General features: G+C 33.4%; 1 protein-coding gene across 4 annotated transcripts in view; it reads left to right on the forward strand.

Annotated features, from left to right (window-relative positions):
- LOC149413188 (homeobox protein cut-like) overlaps positions 1-23574 on the forward strand; it is a 212117-nt gene that overhangs the window by 8736 nt on the left and 179807 nt on the right. For all 4 annotated transcript variants that reach the window (XM_089645380.1, XM_089645382.1, XM_089645379.1 and 1 more), the window contains exon 2: positions 6570-7032. In XM_089645380.1, coding sequence (XP_089501506.1) covers positions 6910-7032 — 123 coding nt within the window. In that variant the 5' untranslated portion in view covers positions 6570-6909. The remainder of the gene's footprint in view (positions 1-6569; positions 7033-23574) is intronic.

The following is a 23574-nucleotide window of genomic DNA, read 5'->3' on the forward strand; positions in this document are numbered from 1 at the left end:
ACTTGCAGATTTCTGTGTTGGGAACTCTTTGATAAAATAAAAGGTTATTTTACTATAATTGTGTTTATTTACGTAACAATTAATAAGTCTGGATTCAGCTACACTGTTCATTACCCGAGGGTTGGTAATTCTCTGTTTCTAGAAGCTTGTTTTCTGGCAATAATATCCCACAGGCAATTGCTACACTCTAGCGACATCTGTCGGACTCTGGAGTAAGCTTTATGACTAGTGCCATCTATCGCTTGAATACCCAACTTAATACCGTACATCACAAATATCATCTCTACTTTTGTGACACTAATCGTTTAATAAATGTAATATCAAAATGTAATCAAATGATAATGGCTGATTTATTAAAATATTGTTAATTTTGCAACAAACTTTTAGCATATTCATAATATTTCGGAACACGTGTTCATGCAGCCGCGTTTATCCTAATAAATTTGACAAAATACGAAAATATTAGAATTTTTGTGAACACGTTTTCCTAGATCCCCACAACAAATTCGTATTTTACTGATAGTTTGTTAGGAAATCTGTCAAATTTCTAATAAAAGTGTGTTTATTTGAAGTAACCTGCCAGGTAAGTATGTTTTTTCTGTATATATGATTTAAGATTTTCACGGCCAAAAGTATTTTTGTTATTTGTTTTTGGGGTGTTATGTCGTGTTGCGCTAACTCCTTCTTTAACCAACGTTTCGGACAGCATTGCAGTGTCCATCATCAGGGCAGATGTGTTATTAACACATCTACATAATAACACATCTGCCCTGATGATGGACACTGCAATGCTGTCCGAAATGTTGGCTAAAGAAGGAGTTAGCGCAACACAATTTTTTCTGTATATTTTTGTAAATAATAAAATTAGATAGAGCCTAGGAACTTAAAATAAATTGCACAACGCTCACGGTGATATTTACACAAATATCCAATTATTATTTTCATCATGAGCCACCACCTAATTTATATTACGAGGTAATTAAATGTCTCTACTAAGATAGGTAGGTACCCCCTATAAGTAAGTACCTTCTTAATTTTTCATAATATTTTTAAAAAGCCTTTACCATCAGTGTTCTAAAATTCAAATTTATTATCGAATCCAGACTTTATATAAAAAAAGGACAAAAAACGCAGTGTTTAAAGCATCTTAGGGGAGAGTTGACTACTGAACGAAATTTACGAGTTATAAAAAGCGTTTTTTTTAAGCCGAAGACACATGTGGAATGGATGACTGTCTAACATCGAATATGAACTTCCCTACAAAAGTTCTAACGCGGAACACGTGGTGATCTTTCGGATCATTACAACTGAAAAAACGATACTCTGAGAATGAACTGATGATTGAAGTTAATAATACATAGAACTCCGTGGAGTAGTGGTTAGGACGTTTGAGTTGGAAACCGGATTATATGGGATTATTATTTATTTTTTTACGAAAAAGGGAGGATAATGAGGTAGTAATGGATGTCTAATAATTCTGATATACCTACTTAGTTTTTTTTCAATTAAAATAACGGAATTTCATTCTTGAGAATTTGTCTGGCGTTATGAAATTTGTCTAATTTTCCAAAGTGATTTCTCAATCACACGACTATTTTCATCGTGAGCTAAGAAGCTTGGGATTCGCAATTTAACTGTCAATGTAGTATATAAAAATAAGCCAGACATATAAATAAATACCTATCTTTATCTAGGCATAATTTATTTTAATAACCTTCCATTGAATTTAAAAAATATCGAAAATATTCAGGAATTTCACCTTAAATCAAAAAATTACCTTAAACTATTATAAGTCCAAAATACGTTCACTACTTACATCTAGAAGTAATATTGTTTAAATCTTGTGTTGTTTCTTAATAATTTATTTACCACTAACTAAACACAAGAGCATTGTCTCTTTATGGTGAGGAAAGGCTACTTTAATTTCTATTGTTTTATATCTTGTTTATATCCTGTATACTTATCTATGTAAAAAAAAAAATTATATCAAATATTAAATAAATAAAAAAATATAAAATAAATAAAAAATATCCAAAAAAACTGGTAGCTACTTAAGTAAGTAGGTACCTACCAACCTAATGAAAGATATCAATAAATATTTAAATATTGAAGACAATATTAGTGATTTTTAAACGCAAATCTGAAACAGAAAAATCAGAAAAGGAAACGGTCACATCTGAGGATAGGGTCCCATTAGCGCAGTTGGTAGAGCATTGTCCCGGAAAGACAAGGGTCCTGGGTTCGAGTCCCAGATGTGACCGTTTCCTTTTCTGATTTTTCTGTTTCAGATTTGCGTTTAAAAATCACTAATATTGTCTTCAATATTTAAATATTATAATTTGAGGTTTTACTCAATAAGTTATTCCGAAAAATAATAATTCAATAAATATTAAACAATACAATATAATTCGGAAATGGTGTGAGTATCACCTACGTAAAATTACTAATTGCATCATTCTTATCTTCAGTACCTAAATATCATGAATTTATGCTGCCGTTCGTATAATAGTTGGTGGTTTAATAATGTTTAACAAAATTTGATTTCCAAACAGTTGATTAGGGTTTGATTCTCGGCTATGGCAATTTTCAATTATTTTTGTTCAATTTTATTTATTTTTTTAAATATGTTTTATTATTATTTTACATCTCTTTAGTATAATATAAATATAAATAAAATCGTCAGTAACAGTTATTTCTCACCCGAATGGTGGGGAGCCATTCTTATTAAGAAATCTCGTTGAATTATGATATTGTGCTGCATTGGAAATGTTCTTGGGGTGCTATAAATTGCCTAACAGCGCGTTGGGGGAACCGAGGATTAACTCCGTGTTATATCTACCTACCTACCGTGTTATATCTACCTACGTAAAATTACTAATTGCATCATTCTTATCTTCAGTACCTAAATATCATGAATTTATGCTGCCGTTCGTATAATAGTTGGTGGTTTAATAATGTTTAACAAAATTTGATTTCCAAACAGTTGATTAGGGTTTGATTCTCGGCTATGGCAATTTTCAATTATTTTTGTTCAATTTTATTTATTTTTTTAAATATGTTTTATTATTATTTTACATCTCTTTAGTATAATATAAATATAAATAAAATCGTCAGTAACAGTTATTTCTCACCCGAATGGTGGGGAGCCATTCTTATTAAGAAATCTCGTTGAATTATGATATTGTGCTGCATTGGAAATGTTCTTGGGGTGCTATAAATTGCCTAACAGCGCGTTGGGGGAACCGAGGATTAACTCCGTGTTATATCTGTAACAGAATATGAACTTAAATATAATATGGTAATCTTCGGAAAATACAACAAATAAGTTAAGAACACGTTTCCATAATTAATTTTGACAACCCAATTACTAAAAAGTAAACAGCTTTACCAAAAATAAACCTAAATCTTAAACTAGGTAGGTACCTACTTACCTATTAATTGATGTTTATTGATTATTAATGTTTTTTGTTTGCATATGATTTTTCAACGTATGTCACTCGCTCTAATCCCGACGTGTGCAAATTTATTTTATTTTAACATGTTTGTAATATTTGCTGCACAAGGAGAAAACTTACTGATATAAAATTCTGTTCATTTATTTAAAATTTTGTCAAATTATTGATTTTCCTGATAAAAACGGGACTGCAAGGCTTTAACGAATAAATTGACAGTTTTTTTTCATTTCTTTTTATTTAGGAAGCAAACAGTCGTACAGTAAAAAATATAACAATAAACATTCATATATTCTAGACCAATTAAGTTCCATTGAGTTAAAAGTTCGAGCAAAGTATCAGTTAATAGCGAATGTTTTATTGGGACTGCGGAACACGTATTCATACAAATATTGATATCGTTAATGACGTACTGATTTTGTCGCATTCCACCATTATATTTATTTGGAAAAAAACACGTGTTCTCGGTATATTCTAAATGACTAATATTTTATCAGGAAATTGGCATGCTCTCACTTTTGAACAGAATCATTTTTCTCCTTGCGCAATCCAGAATAAGTTATTCTCATAGCCCTGATGAAAGGTCGCCATTTAGAATTGAACGTTGCTTGAAATGGCTTTAGCCGTATCGGTGACCAGTGCTGAATAGTCAGGCACTTCACCATCTCCTTTCCTTTCTCAATTGTGGATGCCATAGTCTCACTAGCGCTAGACGGTTGTGAACAGTTGTGACTCTTGTACTATACTCAGATATATATATTTTTTTAAATACTTAGTATATCATGCCAATAGAAGAACATGTATGGGTGTTAATGAAGCAAGGAGTGTGTGTGTTCAAACAAATGCGTGTTTTTTGACGTTACACCTTTCTATTTACCCCTTCATTTGAGTTCATTTTGTTGCACAGTGAAATGTTCTCTTAGTAGATACCTGGAGACAGCCCAACATTCAGATTCAAATGTTGTTTGAAGTGGCTTTAGCATAGTTAAGGGACCAGATCTGAGCATCCAAGTTCTTTTCAGTCGTTGTTTTGCCTTTCTCCTCCCCCTTCTTTGAATTAGGTATTTACCTTACATGGTTTCTATAAACATTACCTCCTTTGAACTACCTTTACCCAAACGTTTTTATTTCATTCCATTCGAGTTTTAAATGTTCAAAATTTTAAAATATTCAAATTAGGAATAATAATTCCATTAATCATGGCTCCATTGATTAGCGCAGATCGTCACATGCAAGCGGCTACCCCTTCCCCAATCAGCCCCAATAATACCGGTCTAAATCACCCCAATACACTCCAATACAGGTCCAAATCAAACCTATACACGGCCAAGTCACCCCCGCCAAGACTTCTGCGGTAATAAATTGCCAAACATATATTTTATATTGTCTAACCTAACCTATCTTCGATCGGAATCACGATAGAGAACGTGGCAGGTGAGGTTTTTTGGCCCTACGTCGAACGCAGAGAAATATTTCTTTCCCGACAACCAATGGTCAACGAATCATAGATATAAAAAAAATCGATTTTGTATATAATTATATCAACCTAACAATAGCACCTAGACTCTCGGTTATCCGGCCTCTGATTAAATTTAATCCAGATTAACCGTTCTGTCATATAAATTGACAGCTCCAGTCAGAAATTTGATATTAAGAATTCGTATTAAAAATGATCTAATGGGTAATTTTCAGTATAAATTTTTCATTCAAATTATTTGTTTTACTTTGATTCAATCAAGTAATTATTATTCCTTCACTTAATTAAAAGAATACATCTCATTATGGATTTTTAACCAACGGAAGCAGCTTGTTAATAAATTTGCTGTTTCAAATAAATTATACAAATTTTTATTGCAAGTATATTTTGTTGCACTATTTTTAGCATATCAAATTAATTAAGATTATCAGTTAACTTCCTTTAGGAATGAACAACATTGAAATTTGGAATCAAACTTAGTATCAATTTTGGCATTGGAATCATACTGGTATCGAACTTTATACGAAGCATGATGTATGAATAAGCCAGTAGAAAAAGCAGGTACAGGGTAGTTAGGTGAAAAAAATATGTCGTGGGGTTGTTTCCGACCCCTACGGAGTTCGAATTTGAATAGTAGGTACCTGCCTACGTAAGAGGCAGTGACCGGCGATATCGGCGATACACTTTGACGTGAGTCCCTTATAAAACTGTACTTCCAACACGATATTTCACAATAAATGTCGAGGAGCTTTTTTCCTATATTTTATATTCCCGATATAGAAATGGGGGAGGTTGATTGGGTTAAGGAAGGGGTGTATTTATGGCTTATTTTACATCGGGACCGAAGAAACCTGATAGCGATGAAGAGACAAATTTATTGTGGGTGGAACTGGTGATTGACTTGAAGTAGTGTAGAGCTAAACGCAAGGTCTTTTGAGGAACGAAAATCAGTAGCTTAAATAATGTCTTTATCATTCCTGGTTACGCGCGCGTAAGATCGCATTAAGATATAAGATATGTTAATTTTGAATTAATTTATTGATTTTAATAATTGGTATGTTCTTGTTAAACAAAGAATTTTTTTTGTGTGTAATTAAAAAAATGTTTTCAAATAAAGGCTCTCATTTGATATGTCTAGACTTCAAGGCACTCAATTATTCTAATATCAATTATTTTAGCTAATAAAATAATACGAAGTCTCAAGTATTAGAAGTATAAATGAGTCATTCTCTGATCGCCTGCCGCCAGCCCAGCAATGTACAGAAAACAATAAACTGACCATAATAAACTTACAATATGGATATTCCAATTTACGCGGTACACGAGTTGTACATTGTACCCACAATAACTGTTACGTGTTTCGTCGGGTATAAACGCTAATAATCGAACCTGAATTATCGCGTATTGCCTAAGGCGCCGTCCCAACCACCTCTGGGCTTGAGCTCGCGAGGGGAGGGGGGCACGATGACAAGCCCACGATGGCACGCGAGCCAACCTCCCCAGGAGCCCCGAATATACCCCTTAACCCCAGGCACCAATCTATCCGACATCATTTAACCCCCCATTATTGATTGCCATTACTATATTTCACCGTCGTACACGAATATGTATACGTTTTTCATCATTTCTTTTCTTCGCAGGTCGAACATCAAATGAACACTACAGTCACGGAAGCCAACTGTGTCAAGAATTACTGAAGGAACTAAGATTCTGATTCGATAGTGGAAATAATTATTCAACCCCTTTGATTTGTACGTAAAACGCAAAGATATACAGAAGCCAGCGTTACGAAAATCTTGATTCGGATATTCACGAGCTCTGTTAATACGATGAAGTTAAGAACATTGGTCGTTGTGAAAAACTGAACTAACAAGACGAAGAATTGCGAGTACGGATTTGGGGGTTTCAAACGTTTTCAAGACGGCATTCCTAGCTAAGAAACAGGTGGCGGTGGGCGGCCGCGGGGAGGCAGAGCCCCGCATGCACCCCACGGGGGCAGCGGCGCTACCTGCCGCGCAGGACCTAGAGCCACACGCCCTTCACTCCATGGACTGGCTCTTCAAGAAGGAGCGCATTTATCTACTGGCACAGTTCTGGCAACAGGTGAGTCCAAACAACTTATTCTCTTGACATATCCGTCTATGACTCAATGCTGATAATCTCTAATAATAGAAAGTAATTCCAATAAGTTTATATTCCTTGGCCGCAGGTCTCTCCCACAATGAGCATAATACTTTATCAGCAATTCGACTACCTATTATATCACCTTAGCACAACTCCAAATAGTAATCTCCTGATCTCAAGTGTCATAATTAATTGTAGTAGGTATGCCATTTAATCTTTTGATCGACGATCTAACGCTAGAAAAATAACTAAAAAGTCCAACAAGATATAGCAACCAAAAGATGGTAGGCATTTCAAAGAACATCAATGAAATATTGCATCAGCCGATAATTAATGAAGCCAGGAACACGGCTTGAATGGACACTCCAAATTAATAGCACTCATAAGCAACCTGATAATCTAATTTTAATTCCCCCTATTGATAATAACGTACACGCGAATTCACCATAATTAACTGCCCCGGAGATAATTCAATAACCTTAAAAAATCGATCACCCATAGCTACATAACAGCGGTCAGTCATCATCTAACAACTACTGGAAGGTTTAAAAAGTAGCCGGAATTCTTTTAGACTCTTCTAATTGACCTTAATGTTGCTATCGAGTAATGATTGCTCGTAGATCATTTTATGTGTCCTATTAATAATTCGTTATATTAAATTTTAAGGTTATGTGTAACGGAACCATCTTGAAAAATCATAATTAATATTGAACTGATACCCCTCGAATCTCGTAAGACGTATATGAACGGATGGCTTCAAACCGTAATGTAGCGATGCGAAGATCTCTCGTAATATTGGATAACCCGCTGAAGCAGTGTTAGTGAATATTTTCAACGTTTGATATTTAGGATCAATTAAAGTTGCTGCATGCGATGTCAAATTCGATCCGATAGTCAATAGAGATTAGTTGTAATTTGATTAACCTTTTTCTTCTGCCACTGGCAATGGTTGGCTGGTTCGATTCCGAATTTGTTTTCGTAAAAAAGTTGATCATGTATGAGTATTGTAAATACCAAAATAGTAAAAGTAACTATGGGATTTGTTGAAAAAGTAAACTAGCTTAGCCTTCATAACAAATCAAGCGTAGGCTAACGTCTAAAAACAGTCATTTCGATTTAATAGTTTTTTACGTGAAATATTATCTTTAAGCTAAATTTAGCGTGAAATTAAAAGCTTTTTGTATCATCAAAAGTTGAATGTAACGTTATTTTGTAAATACAACTTTTAACTTATGATAATAATCAATTGTGAGTTTTTTGCGGTCACAATATGATTTTTCTTTTTTTCGCATTCCACATCCTCTAAAAAGGTATTCTTTATGGTCACTAAAACAAAAATTCTCGTCTTTATCATTTTCTTCGTCTGCGATAAAGTTGGTTCACCTTATTGAGATTATCTCCGCAATTGTTTGAACTCCATTAATCGCTCAGATAAACGCACGAATACCTTTGCAATATTGGTTAAATGTTAGATTCCATACTCAGGTAAGTTTGGTTAAATTCAATGGCTGGATAGGTGGCTTCGGTTAGATTCCACGGTAGTGTAAGTTAGGTGAGCTCGTGGTGGTGTGTAATTGCCTACGTCACGGCTGAGTGGATTGGCTAAACTACCGTGTCGTTTCGGTACTCTGACTCTTCTGTCTACCAAACGAGCGAACAAGTACCTTTGCTTTCGGATCGCTCCATCTGATCGGCCGATTACGCGATTGGAGCATTCTGCTTCGATTTGCATGCCACTTTGTTGGGGCAACGGTTCCTCCCACTAAAGTCGAAACCACAAACCACACAAATTAGACTCTTTCTTCCATCGAAACTTACTTATCTTATAAAATCTTTCGTGTTTTCTCCAAACCCAAACCACGTGTTTACAATAAAGAACGTGAGACCACTCATATTGAACATTTAAGTTGAATACCATTTGAATTCCAGTTTTTATATCTCTTGTTTCATTACCAATTAGTTTGATTTTGATTCATTGAATAATAATCATGTTATTAGGTTGTTTTCGAGCTGGCGTCACAAGACCGATTAGCTACAACAATGTAGTCTGGTAATTGAATTATAATTCGACAATTTCGTTACAGATGATTGACATTGTAGGATGTTTTGAGAATCAAATTATACGGGTTTCCGAGGAATCCAGCATGTATCGAAAGATCACCAAAATCATTTAGGATAAGATATTTTTATCATAACAAACTGAAAAAAGAGCAGCTTTTAAATATACTTCTTGTGAAAACAATACCAACATTGCTACATATTGTCTTCACTTTAAAACATACCTAATATACTAATGTCCTTGTTTTTTGTTTTTTTATAGTATCAAGAATTAATCTTTTCTCCTCGGTGGCTTATATTGCTTCTCACAGATCGTTGTGGCTGTCTTATTGGAGTTCAGATATATGATCCGTAATAACCTTAGAAATAACACGAAGATTGTAAAGTTTTCTCCATTGAACGGCTCCGATAATGGCGGCCAATTACAGCGTTGCAATGTACAAAAAATGGGAATCGACACAAATCTATATTTAATTATGGCTGACGCCCCCAGTTCGCCTTCAAGACTTGAATGATTCAGATTTCCTACATTGTGATGAGGGAAAATGTTAAATCTGAGTTTTTAATCTCCAACAAAAAAAATACAAATGATTTCGTGTGGGTTTTTTTATTGTCTTACCTGAGTTTGTCTAAAATAATGGATTCGAATGATCATTAGGACTGACGAGAATTGGCATGTTAAATTTTCAATCAATTTTGATTAATGACTGCTTTTTCGGTATGTTTGTTCAGACACCAAGAGGAAGTCTGCTGAATTGTAAGATTTTTAGTCTAAAGTTTTGAAGGTCATCGGAAATGATCTAGAATTTATGACACATTCAGGTTTTTTGCGTTTTTTCAACACAAAAGGCTTTCAGCGATTGCTACACACAATAGCAACATTTTAAACTTAAGTATGGTAGTCATTATTTCTTTATTACAGCACCAATTGAATCATTTTACTTTTTTTAAAGATGTGTTTTGGCTAAATCGATTCATTAATCGAACTCCGATGTTCACTAGGATAACGGTAATTTGTAAAACTTTATTAAAATATCATTAAATATTTTTTTATACAGTTTGTAATACTTGAATTTCAATTCTCGTGAAGTCAGCGTATGATTGATAGAGTAGGTACACCTACTGGCACACACAGAAGGCGTAGCGAATTATTATTTATTATTGTGAAGCTCAATATTTTTAATTAAATTTATCCAAAAAAATACAGTACTTATCAAAAGATGCTACTATATACTTCAGCAATCACTCACATATCTGGCCAGGGAACATCTTGACCTGATAACTGCATGCGCATAATCTCATAATCAATAAAAAACGCTGAACAATATATATTTTTTTTATATAATATAGACATATTTAGTTGTTAGTACCCGGCTTTGCCCAAGTTTCAACACACATTTTTTTCAAATTTTGTGATTTTTTGAATTTATTGAAATTTTAATTTAATTTTAAGTCGTAACCGAGCTGAAAATAGTTGCATTCACCTACAATTTTTATGGTGAAGAGGTTTTACAAATTTAATGACGCCAGAGCTTACTGTTGCAATGGCGTTTAAAAAATCGATTATGTGTACACTTTGATTAAATTCTCTCTATGAAAATAAATCAATTACTTTGTTTACAACCACGATTTTTTATGTATTTAATTTTTTATAACCGACCGGTTTCGCTTAGTACAAGTTATAAAATTAAGCTGTTTATTAAACTTAAGCTGTTTCAGTTTTATTTTATTCCATGAGGATAATAATAAATAAAAATAATTATTGGATTATTTGTATAGCGCTGTTTTCTTGAGAAAATCACCTCAAGGGCTGAATGGAATCCAGTAGGATGCTTGTACTAAGCTAAACCTGTCGGTTAAAGAATATTAAATAAATAAAAATTGTGGTTACAAACAAAGTAATTGTTTTATTTTCATCAGTACTAAAAAATCTCTCTTTTTCAAACCTTCGATAATTTTTTGTTGAATTTTTTGAAATTATGATTTTTTTGAGTTCTGTGTCTAATTTTTCTTCTTCATTGTTTCTACATCTATCGTCCTGTCCGCTTTCCAATGCTCATCTCTCCCCATCAACTAATTGCGTCCATTTTTTCTTTTAATTTCAATATATTGTATCGAAACATCGGGTCCCTCATCCAAGCCAATTCGACATAGCACTTAGTGATTAATCAGCCTCTTCAGTCTGTCCGGTAAGACCCGGTCCGCTTTTGATTTTTTTCAACAGATGGCATTTGTATCTGTCACGGCAGGAATGTGCCTTATTATTATTATTATTATTATTATTCACAAATCGCCAAAAAGGTGTCGTTAGTACCGTGCCGAAAAAAGAGAAATTAATACAAAAAAAAAGTGGAGAACAGATCAAAAGATGGTGTTAAAGTACTAAAACAGTTATTCATACAGTGTGGAGTTTACAGCAATAATATCTATTAAAAGTATTAATTTTGGATGTCGGTGCATGGGTGCATGCGTGAAGTGATTGCGTAATCATGCAAAATGCGTAAAATTATTCAAGTTCAATGAACTTTTAATTTTCAAAAATTTATTTATTTATTCAAAAAAACAGTTTTTAACATTAAAAAAATTACTCTGCACATCTCACTAGGGCATTCCTGTATCAAGATGTGCAGCTTTACAATTATATCATTTACAAAAATACATATACGTAAACTTAATATAATAATAACATTAAATTTATACCCAAAAAAGAAAAGTTTATGACACGGTCGTTTCGAGACCGGTAGACAAATATAAACAAAATTTTAGTAACAAATGTACGAAAAATAAAAACAAAAATGTCAACAAAAGAAGCATTGGTAAGTAAGTTGGCAACAATAATATTCTTCTGTTCACTAAAATACAAGGTACCTGTGCTGGCTTATCAGACACAAGCATAGGGTAACCATACTAACAATTACAAATTAAAACAATATAAATCATATCACACAATCTATAAAGTACTTACAAAAATCATGTTATTAAAGATTTTGCAATGACCTTGGTGTAAATATTTTTTCTTATAACTACCGTAAAATTGTGACCAGGTTGTGACTATTGTTTTTTTTGTATTTTCTCAGTAAATAATAACTTGGATTTACCCATGTCACCCCTTCTTTCTCCTGTAAACAAAAATGTATTAATTTTAAAAAAAAGAACAGAAGTACCGATTCTAAATTCTAAATTTGAAATTTGACATTGCATTAAGTTGATGGATTAATCAATTTATTCTCGAATCGGTCTCAACTGAGATGGATACTGATTCGTGCGCCGGGGTCAAAAGAGTGGGATTTTTATTAGGTAGTCGTGAAAGACAACATCAAAGCACGGCGGACAAATGATTTATTTTTTTGGAAAAATGGCCGAACTCGTCACCATGTGTCGGCATCGCTGCTTTAATGATCACCTCGAGGTATCTCCGAGCGCAGGTGCTAAACCATTGAACGCTGAACCAAATAAACAAAAACAAAAATTAAAACAATTTTTCGAATAGAAAATATACAGAAACCAAAACCTCTCAACTGCAACAAAAAACACTATGTAATATATTTATATTAATTTCAGAAAAAAATACTACATAATATTTTTTCACATATTTTCATCATGAGCTACTGTAACGTATCGTTGTTTTATAGGATAGAATACTGGGCCCTTAATCTCCAGTATTCTAACGAAGAAAGGATCTGGTAATATATTGAATAATCGTAGATTCTTATATACGGACGTTGTTTAATTCAGAATATAATAAACTGACAATACAAGTAACAAGTTGCCTAAAGGCCGTCTAGCGAGAGAATGAGCTCTTCGCGATCCGACAATGTAACCGGAGGCCGTTGGTAGCGTTCGGTTATGTTCGGTAGAACCCGAACCTACCCGAACCTTTTCAATCACCAAATACTACACTCTCCCTCCTTCAACTCTGAAGCTACTTTAACAAACATAGATATTTTACATATATAAATCATAACATATATACTCATTTGGAGCTTCAAAATATCATATCAACGATTAATACAATATAAAAATTTATTTACATTGTTTAACTTGTTGGGTGATACCGTTCAATAATTACTAGTAAAATATGATAACTTACACTTATCTTAACTTAACTTACATTATCCAATATTTTTATTTTATAATATTGTTTCTGACAAAATTACCAAAATTTTTTTTTTGCTTGTTTACGTGGTTTACCTCCCCTATCCTAATCGATCCCGGTCTCTAATCGATCCAGATTCCCCCTCCCCCCGCCTCGGGAGATGACCCTCCCCTCCCAGTGCTATCTGCCCCTCCCCGCGGGGCACACTGATGTATTTTTAATGATTTTTTTACTTTGGATCATCGGACGCTGATCGACGTCATTTGGCTCCACTAGATTATAGCACGTTTCCAAATCACCAAAAAACCAAACAAGCAAAAAAGTACACTCACCAAAAATCCAAATCTTCATTAAGAATCTTCTGCATTTTTACAATATTAATGATTCAACCTTTTCTGGAAGTGCCGTTATTTTGTTGACAATATTTATAAAATTTGATGGTTTGGGGTTTGGATATTAGATATTACCTGTATCAAACCTAATTAAAGGTGAAATCACATGGAGGCATGCAATGCGCCGTTTTTTATTCAGATTTCTTAAAATAAAAACTTTAATTTGATGATCAAAAAACTTACGTGGTGATCTTTTCGGCAATTGAATTCTTGTCTTTACTTGCCGACAAAATTATCAACCTTTCTTGTTCTGTCTTCTATACTCTCTAATTAATATGATATATGTATTTGTAAATAACATGAAATTTCACTGCTGGAGACAATCTAATTCTGCCTCAATCTGTTGCTGATTACTGCTGATCTCAGAAAAATAACATTGAAATTAAAAAAATGTTTTGCAAAATAACATGGAAATTAAAAAATATTTTGCAATTTAACATTGAATTTGAGAATAATTTTTCAAAATTACATGGAAATTAAAAAATATTTTGCAAAATAACATTGAAATTAAGAATAATATTTCAAAATTACATGGAAATTAAAAAATATTTTTCAAAATAACACTGAAATTGAGAATAATATTTCAAAATTACATGGAAATTAAAAAAATATTTTGCAAAATAACATTGAAATTGAGAAAAATATTCCAAAAAATAGAAATTTAAAAAAAACTTAACTAAATAAATGATGAAAATCAAGCCAGAATCGATGGATTCAATCAGAAAACGTTCAGAATCTCATTCCTTAAAGCCATCAATCCAATTCGGCAAGTATGTGGCCTGGTATATCGATTCCCATAGAATCGGGGAGCCATTGGACCAAGCCGGCCGGTCCCTTTGTGGACCGTGGGAGCCGAACCGGCATTCCCCTAGCGGTGTTGGACCCGCAGAATTATCGGAGGAATCCGCGACTCCAAATGGACCAACAAGTAGCCACGTCTCTGCTAGGGAACTGAAAATCATCTCGATTAGAAGAAATCCCACTTGATTAACAATGAGTATTATTGACAGACTTACCACTGTGAGAAAAGACACATTGTTCTTTTTACATCTATTGTCTACAAAATATGATGTTCAAAATGATATTTTTTAAGAGAATAGCTTAAAAGTTTCAGTCCCTTCAGTAGGTGATTTGATAAAATTACTAATGAAATATCATACGCATATTGAAAGAAAAAACCTATAATTTCAAATATTCTGTCACAAAATGGTGTTATAATCTCGGTATGGACTTGGTGTTAACTAACCACTATCTAACCATTGTTCAAATGAAAATCTTGTTTGATACGATATATTGCCTTTACCATATATAGATAGGTAGGTAGGTACTTCCCAACCTTCCTCTCGATCGTCTCTTGCCACATCCTTCAGCCTCACAATATTTCCGAAAATGAGAAAGCTAGAGTCCAAATTTAAAAAAAATGCATTAAATAATTAATTTCTGAATACTCCACTGCAAACCATAAATAATACTCAATCATGGAAATAAGCAATTAATACTGGTTTTTCTCAATTTAAATACATCTTTTGGACAGGGATATATTAAATGTTGTGAAACTATGTAATTCCCCACCAAATCAAACATTATATATAATGTAAACTAATATACTTAGTCAAAAAATGACGGAGAGCAGAATCAGGAGTGCAGGATTAATGCTGCTAGCTCATTAGAGCGGGCTCCATTAAAATACCCGTATAACAGACAGATATTATTCTTATAATATTTACTCACATATTCCTTAATACGCTCTATGCATACCTATAACTTACTGTAATTATCACTTAAAACATAATCATGTACAATCATCACTTCAATAGAAACTAAACAATAATCGATAGAAGTCGCAACACAAGATTGTTTGAGATGGAAATTAGAAACGATTATTATTGAAATATGATCTAACAATCGACAGATTCCAATAGGTTTCCTATGCGACAATATCAGATTTCTCCTAATCATTTCAACAACATGCGTCACCATTATCAATTCATTCCTCCATACTAAATATCTAAACACTTACGAATCGATGTATTCCAAATGTTACCTCCATAATATTCAGCGAGTACCGTAAATTGCACGGAGTTTAATATCGTACAAACTACCCCTATTTTAGTTCAGCTATCTGTCGTCAGAGCGCCGTGTTACATCCCCTAGTGTGATGTTACTTCCACCATTCAACAGATGTCTCTCATACAACCCTTACATTGTATTCTATTTAACATGGCGTCAGCTTATATTATTATTATTTATATCATAATACTACGTAATCTCATAACTGGAACTGGTTTATATCTTATTAATCTTGAATTTAACTCTTCTGGTGCTAATCAATAAAAGATAAAACAAAAGGTAATAATATATATTTTGCAAGGTTTAAAGATTGAAAGATACGTTTGTTATTAATTTATAACCATTTTCAAAGGTGATATAACTTATAATCATATTATTATTGTAATTAGCATCAATACAAAACAAACACTGATTACCTAGGGTGGAAAATAAAAAATAAAATGTTTAGTATGAAAACAATATGTAGTAATATTGAGAGTAACTCATTCTATTGTAAAATATACTCTTAGGACGGGTTGTTTCGGAGAATTTGAACAATTCATTAAATTTCATCGTTCATTTTCAAGTTCTGTTTTTATTTTAGTTTTGTCAAGCAACTAGCCTACAGTGATATAATAACAGAACTTGAATAGGACTTTCACAGAACCCGAAAATGAACGTTGAAATTTGATGAATTGTTCAAATCCTCCGAAACAACCCGTCCTTAACATCTCTCTGGTAGAATACAACCTTTAAAAATCGAACCATAGCTTCAAGTTCTAAAGAGTCCTAAAGCTCCAGTCCTAAAGAGTCCTAAATTCTCCAGTCTTTTAAAACAAATATCAACTCTGCTCTTGCCACTAATCCTCTAACATATGTAATATCAATCTAGTTATGAAAAGTAAAAGAGCAAATTTAAAATCAATGTCTAGTGTATTTACAATAGTGTTCTCTGCTTGCAAAGTCACAAACTTTTTAATAAAAGTGTTTTCATTTGAAGTGACCTCCCAAGTAAGTATGTTTTTTCTGTAACTGTTTTTAAATAATAAAATTAGATAGCACCTAGGAACTCGTAATAAATTGTACAGTGGAATTGAGGTGATTGTTCATAAAAACAGCACTGTATAAATCAACCAATTATCATCATTATTATTATTATTACTACCCAACCTTCCTCTTCGACATTTCCTCCTTCTTTAGTCACTCAACATACTTTAATGATTTGACGCACCGTATTCCCTACTGAATCCTGTCATTCTGAACTCTATCTGATGCATAATGACCAGATTTTCAACGTTTACCTAAAAAAATAAGAACATAGTTTCACTGGCTCCGCAATATAAAAAAAAAAGTTTGCAATACAACCAGAAAAAATAGCACATATATTTATAGAGTTTACATAATTCGCTACAAGCGTGCTGCTTTCAATTAAATCATCGATAACAATAGTGATTTATAATCATCGATAAGCTATCATTGATTCTTTACTGGGAATTTTATTCACAGGCCACTCATTACAGACCACAATGGTAGCCCGTTGATGACCGTTGATTACAAAGACAACTACTAATAAAATATTCTGCCGGATATGACAATTGGATTACCAAGCAAAACGTTATCTCGAATCAATCATTGAGAAGAATCAATGCCGTCTTTGGAAAGGAAAATTGCATTTTTCCATGATTGGCGCTTACACGTCCGACTGCGTTTTGACTTGTTAAGTTTCCTTCGTTATGAGTTATGATGGTAGTTAAATAAAATATAATTATCACATCCGATTCGAGTAATATTAATGTTATTTTAAGGCAAAATTTTGAATTTAAAAAATCGACACGTAATTGCAGCCACGTTCCAGGATGGTGGATTCCTATTTATGAAAACATTATGCTTAGCATACTATGAACCACATGCAATGAATGTTAGTATTTTTATTTACTTATCATATTCCGAAATAGCTCAATTTGTTGTTGACAATAATAAAGTAATTATGCTCAAATTGTAATGCATTATTGCTTTGATCAGATGTACATTCGAATTGGATTCAACAGCAATTCTATTTCCAGCAGATAAATATTAAACCATTTACGTAAATTATAAACCTTCGCCGGAACGCATTCGAAAAAAGATCTCACAGACAAATGCGGAACCACAGACAAACAACAGTGAATGCAGACAATAACCACAGCATAGAGACAATAGTGCAGCATAGACAATAATAATTATTATAGACAGGGGTATAGAGTGTGGTGTTCAGAGTATAGACTATAGACAACCGGAAGAGAAGCAACCGGGTGTAGAAATAGGTTTACGCAAGACAAAGACTGCACTTAATTAACAATGTGTTCCAAAATATCCACTCCTAATTAAATAACTGAGTATTATTAGTTTTCTTATTTTATGAAATAGTATTCAGAGAATTAAATAATTATACCCGTACCAATTGACGTAGATGTAGCCGAGGTGGAAGAAGTTAAACAAAACGATAATAATGGTGCAAGGAAATAGCCAAACAACGGAAATAATCGATGATATTTGTTTTTCTTTCACAAGTTTTTCGTAAAAACTGATATTTTGTCGAGTTTTTTTCTTTTCTTAACAGTCTGTACACATCCAGGCTTTCCGTTTCAAAATTTATTTGTTTCCATATTACGCCGGGGTTGTTCGGAAGGCTACGAAGGTATAGGGTGGGTGTGGGGGTGGGAATTCTGTTACCAAAGGCAAACAACCTGACAAATAATGGGGCGGGGGTGGTTGTATTTAGAATAGGATTGTACTGTGTTATTTTATTAGACCGATCGGGAATGGGAGATGCAATTGACAGGTAAATTAAATGCATTGAACTTAAGACCCAGACTTGCAACTTATGTCATCGAAATGTAAAAGAACACATGAGAACAAGGATAATTGCTTCAGAATTATTATATTACTAACTTGTCTAAATTCTGGAAATTTAAGTTCCAATTTTTAAAATGACGATTAAATAATGTTGTGTTAAAATATTATATGGTGGGTATTTTATCGCTTGTCTTTGAACTAGAGTTACACAGACAGACACACAATCGAAATTAGTACATTTGCTTTTATTTCTGTAAATTTTGAATATAATGGATTGTTTCATTTGGTGATTTAACTATTTTAGAATCTTTTGTTTGAATGCAAAACAGAATGTGAAATATAATTTATTCATCAAATGATGCCATTGAATGCTCGTGTTTCTGTGTCTCTCCCGCTGCATTTCTGCTCCTTCCCCTCCCCAACCTTTGCTCTTCTTGTTCCCGTGTTCCTCGTTGTCTTCGTTCTTCGTATACATCTCTTTTGAGATCTCAATGAACTTCACAATTATTCACACAACTCAATGCGGTTCTAGTCACGACTTAAATATCAAACAGCCCACATGCCTGATCTCGAAAAGACTCACGAATGCAGCAAGTATTGGCACTTAATCAAATAATTTTCACAAAAACATTCGATGTTTATCAACACCTAAAGAAGAAAACATTACTTTTTGGCAACTTCTTCAAATCGATTTACAATTTTGCCTACAAGCATAGGTACATAGATATTTGGCAAAGACAGCAATTTTAAGAAACTACATACATTACAATATCGAATGAACAACGCATTCCTTTTATTATAACATGTATTTTTACATAAATACCGCACAAGAGTCCCAAATTCCCCGAGTTAGCAAATCTTTGGCATCCCCAATTCAATAATTTTATGAAGCTGATAGAAGTAAACAGGGTAAGGGACGGGGAAGAGGAAAGTTTAGGAAGTGCCTGGCTATGCAGATCTGGTCACGAAACACGGCTCAAGCCATTTAAGGTAACGTTTCGATTCTTAATGGTCTTTTACTTATTATATGAAAATGATTTGAATTATTTTTAAATTTATTGAATTATATTAAAAGTAGTCGAATTCTATTAAAATTAACTGAATTGTATTTGAAAAAAATATATTTATTACATTAACCCCACACATAAAGCCCTGAAGAAAATAATTGACCACAAGAAATCTATGTCATCTTTGGGGATGCTGTGTGGAAAGTCTTTTTAAGGAAAGGAACGATAGGAAGTTCTAGGAAGGAAAAGGTTATGAGGGGTGGGTAGGAATCTGTGGTCAGCGTATTCAGGAGTGACGTAAGAATCCATCCCTCCCACTACGATGCAAGTCGATAGGTCGAGAGAGTCCGGTCGAAGACCTGGACAAACCTCACACCCGTGAACCCGGGCACTACTGCTAAGTAACCAAACGTATTGAACTAAATTAATTTATATTAAAATTAACTAAATTATATTAAAAATAACTGAATTATATTAAAATTAACTAAATTATATTAAAATTAACTGAATCATATTAAAATTAACTAAATTATATTAAAATTATCTAAACTATGTCCGCAGTTATTTAAACAAATTGAAGTAATTTATTTGCATTAGTAACAAGTTTTATGCAAAAACGAGCTTTTACGTATATATTTATGATCATAAGCTTTCGTTGTAGATCTTCAATTTGCTCTCCCTGTTTGTATGTAACGCTCTCGAAAGCATCACGAATTGATGATAGTATCCTCGATGTAACGTGATATGGTTACAGCGCACAGCGTCTGAAGTTAAACATCTCGCAGGGATTATTTACACAGTCACTTATCAAAAATACTGCCTATTGAGTAACAAACGCTCGCATACCGATCTATTGCGAATTCTTCAACAACTTTGTAGAACTAATGTTATATTCACCTTGAAAAAACATTTATTTTCTTACTGCCCGGCTTCGTCCAAGATTTTGTCACTTTAATTCCCTCAAACTGTTCTATTGGGAACATATTTATTAAAATCAATGTTTTAAAGCTCATCAGTTCATGATGGATGCAGAACCAGCAGTGTGGTGCAATTTTCGTTCACGAGTTTTATTGCTTTTATAATCGATAAAACTCGTATTCGTTTTTACTTTATTCACAAGAAATTTTGATTATCTTATTAAGAAATTGCAATTTATTTAGTGTTTTGGTAGAGTCGTCAATCCTACCAATCTCGCCAAGTGACGATTGGGTAGGACTGAAGTTTATTTCGTAAATTAACTGTAATGTTATCCTATTTCAGATAAATGCATATATGTCCGTGTGAGTGTTTGTGATTGCTATCAAAAGTTGATAGAATGCATTGTCATTGACAACGAGTGCACCTGCCGAGTTTCAGCTCAATCGGATGTTATAAAGTGAGATTAATTGTGAGATTTGCATTCATTCATTACCGAAAACAAAACTAAAATCAAATAGATCCATTAAAATAACATTTTCTCTATCTATTCCTTCCTAGCTTAATTCACCTGTGTCTATTTATAATTCAATGAGAACCTTTTCTGTAAGTAGTTCGGCAAAGTTCCGCCAGATGGGAGGATTGGTGTTACCACCGATTCTGCGGTGGAAACAAAGAACACTAGATAGTGGATCTTGCCGTTTACATGTACACAATAAACAGCCCACAAACAATATTACTGTATAATGATATGTTACGGAAGCATTTGTTCTAAGGGTATCATACTCGACTATGTACGAGACGTATAGCCGAGATACACGCTCAGATTGTTGGTCCAAACATACTGAATGTTCGTGATCCGATCGCGTTTGGATACTGAAATATCAATAACACTGTTCACACGTTGAATTCTTAGTTATATGTCAGAATCATGTCATAAATAAAACGTATAAACATTACAAAGGTTAGCTTTATGAAATTGCACGAAAATTTTACATACTTATCTGAAAGTCCTGAAATGTATGCCCTTTCGTTCTTCCACGTTTTGAGCTTTCAACCTGTTTAAATAAAATGTTTAGATAAAATTTTCAATAAAGGTTTCAATAAAATGTTTAGATAAAATGGTTCAATAAAATATTTAAATAAAATGTTTAGATAAAATAAAATGTTTAAATTAAATGGTTAAATAAAATGTTCAATAAAAAGCGAATACTGATGTGAAAAATCTTTTAATTTTGTTGCTTCATTAGTACTTATTTATAAGTTAGCTTGGTGGTAGTTTGTTTAGCAATTCTTAAAATTATACTAAACCCTAATTAAATGCACATAATGCGAAAAATATTTACAAAGTTAATGTTAAAATATCAAACATACTAATTTCGGTTATGAGTCTGTTACTCTGTGAGTGATTGTAACTCTGGTTCAATGAACTCGGATTTAAGTGCCATTTTCAAAATTCGAACTGATTTTGTCAAGAATTCAGACAAACGATAAAGTACCCACCTGTACTATAATTTAGATGAAATTAATTAAAATTGTCATTTTCAAAATTGGAACTGATGTGTCGAGAATTCCCTTCTATAATGATCTTTCTGTCAGCTTACGTTTACGGTTTTAAGTAATAAATCAGTAAGTTTTTTTCTTTTTTTGGTATTGTGTTTGTATTTATGGCTTTGATAGTCTTCAGTCACGCATGCTTTTTTACCCCATCCATTTCAAACACCCATTTACTCAAAGAACAGAAAAAACCGATACCTACACAAAAGAGCAACAATTAAGAGAGAAGCATGGAGGTATTCGCTGTTCAATCACCCAGCTTCTCTCATCTCTAATCGCTATACATCTCCACAATCTCCACCACGCAATCATTATCCATCGCTATTATCCCTCGATAGCTTCCGATACTCCAAGGATCTTGTATACTTATCCTGCTCCACTTTAGGGTTGGGGTGTTTTCCGTACTCTCGCTGCGGCTGGATCTCGTATCCTATTCTGTATCAAGGATACAGGATACGCAGATCACTCTCGGTCCTTTCGAATGCCATTAATCTGGATTCAATACTTATTGTTTTCAAAGCGAGGATTAAGACGGAACAGAATGTATTTATATACACACGGTTTATCGTATGTCTCTCCAATCATTTGTGCTTGTTCACATTTGCTCCGTAGAACAGCGGTAGAAATAGAAACGTTCTCGAACAAAATGAATTCATAATTTAATGCAGGTAATTTGTTGTATTAATAAATTTGCTTGCGCTACTGTATCCCAAGACACAAACAGTCCGTTTCAAACAGGTTAACGCACCCACAAGAAGACAAGCAAGCTGTTTTAAATGTATACAGAATACGACGGAGCCTAAAATCGTCACCTATCTTAAAATCCAGCTGGTGACACGATGTTCGATCAAAACATAATTAAACCTCACAATCTCAATACAGAAATCAGCATTGATGTTCACATCAAAGGCCAGCTAATTGGATGTAAAAATTCTAAGTATTTCCACTGATAATCAAATCAATTACGATCGATATTTTATTGCTTTGGATCGTGCTTCGGGTCCACGGTGGCGAGTGGATGCTGTAACCTGTAACAGATTTTATCTCGGGGTTTAAGATTCCTCACCAGATGCGGCGGGTCTTTTCAGAAAGCTAACTTGGTAGCACCTCCCGCGGTTAACTTCATATTTTTAGGGTCTATTTTTGTTGTTTTTTTTTTATCGGGCTTCATCGTAATCGGATTATCGATGATCCAAAGGGTTAAACCAATAAAAAAATCAGATACACATTTGTGTAAGTAATAAGTAAAATCGTTAAACCTGCAGTATAAGTTGTGTTGTGTAGTTGTAAGGAGCAGGGAAGGGAGATAAATAGTTCAGATGGGGGTTGAGAGTATCTGACTATTCAGAGCTGGTCACCAGCAAATCTTTGATTCCGAATGTTGGTCTCTCATCAGGCCGAGAGTATCTAATATCAACCACTCGGAATTTTTCATTTGACTCGATTTTTTTTAAAGATTTCTACATTTTTCTACGCGTAACAGCATTATAACGGTGTTTTTTCAAAAGCGTGTCCATTAATTCGTGTTTATTAATAAATGTTTGTATCCAATACAACGACTCTTTGTTGATAGTTGGTGTGATTAATCAGACTTCATTCTTATCTCTGGAAT

The sequence above is a fragment of the Hesperophylax consimilis genome, chromosome 22 (assembly GCF_061612785.1).
Source record: "Hesperophylax consimilis isolate HC1 chromosome 22, BYU_Hcon_1.0, whole genome shotgun sequence".
Taxonomy (NCBI): domain Eukaryota; kingdom Metazoa; phylum Arthropoda; class Insecta; order Trichoptera; family Limnephilidae; genus Hesperophylax; species Hesperophylax consimilis.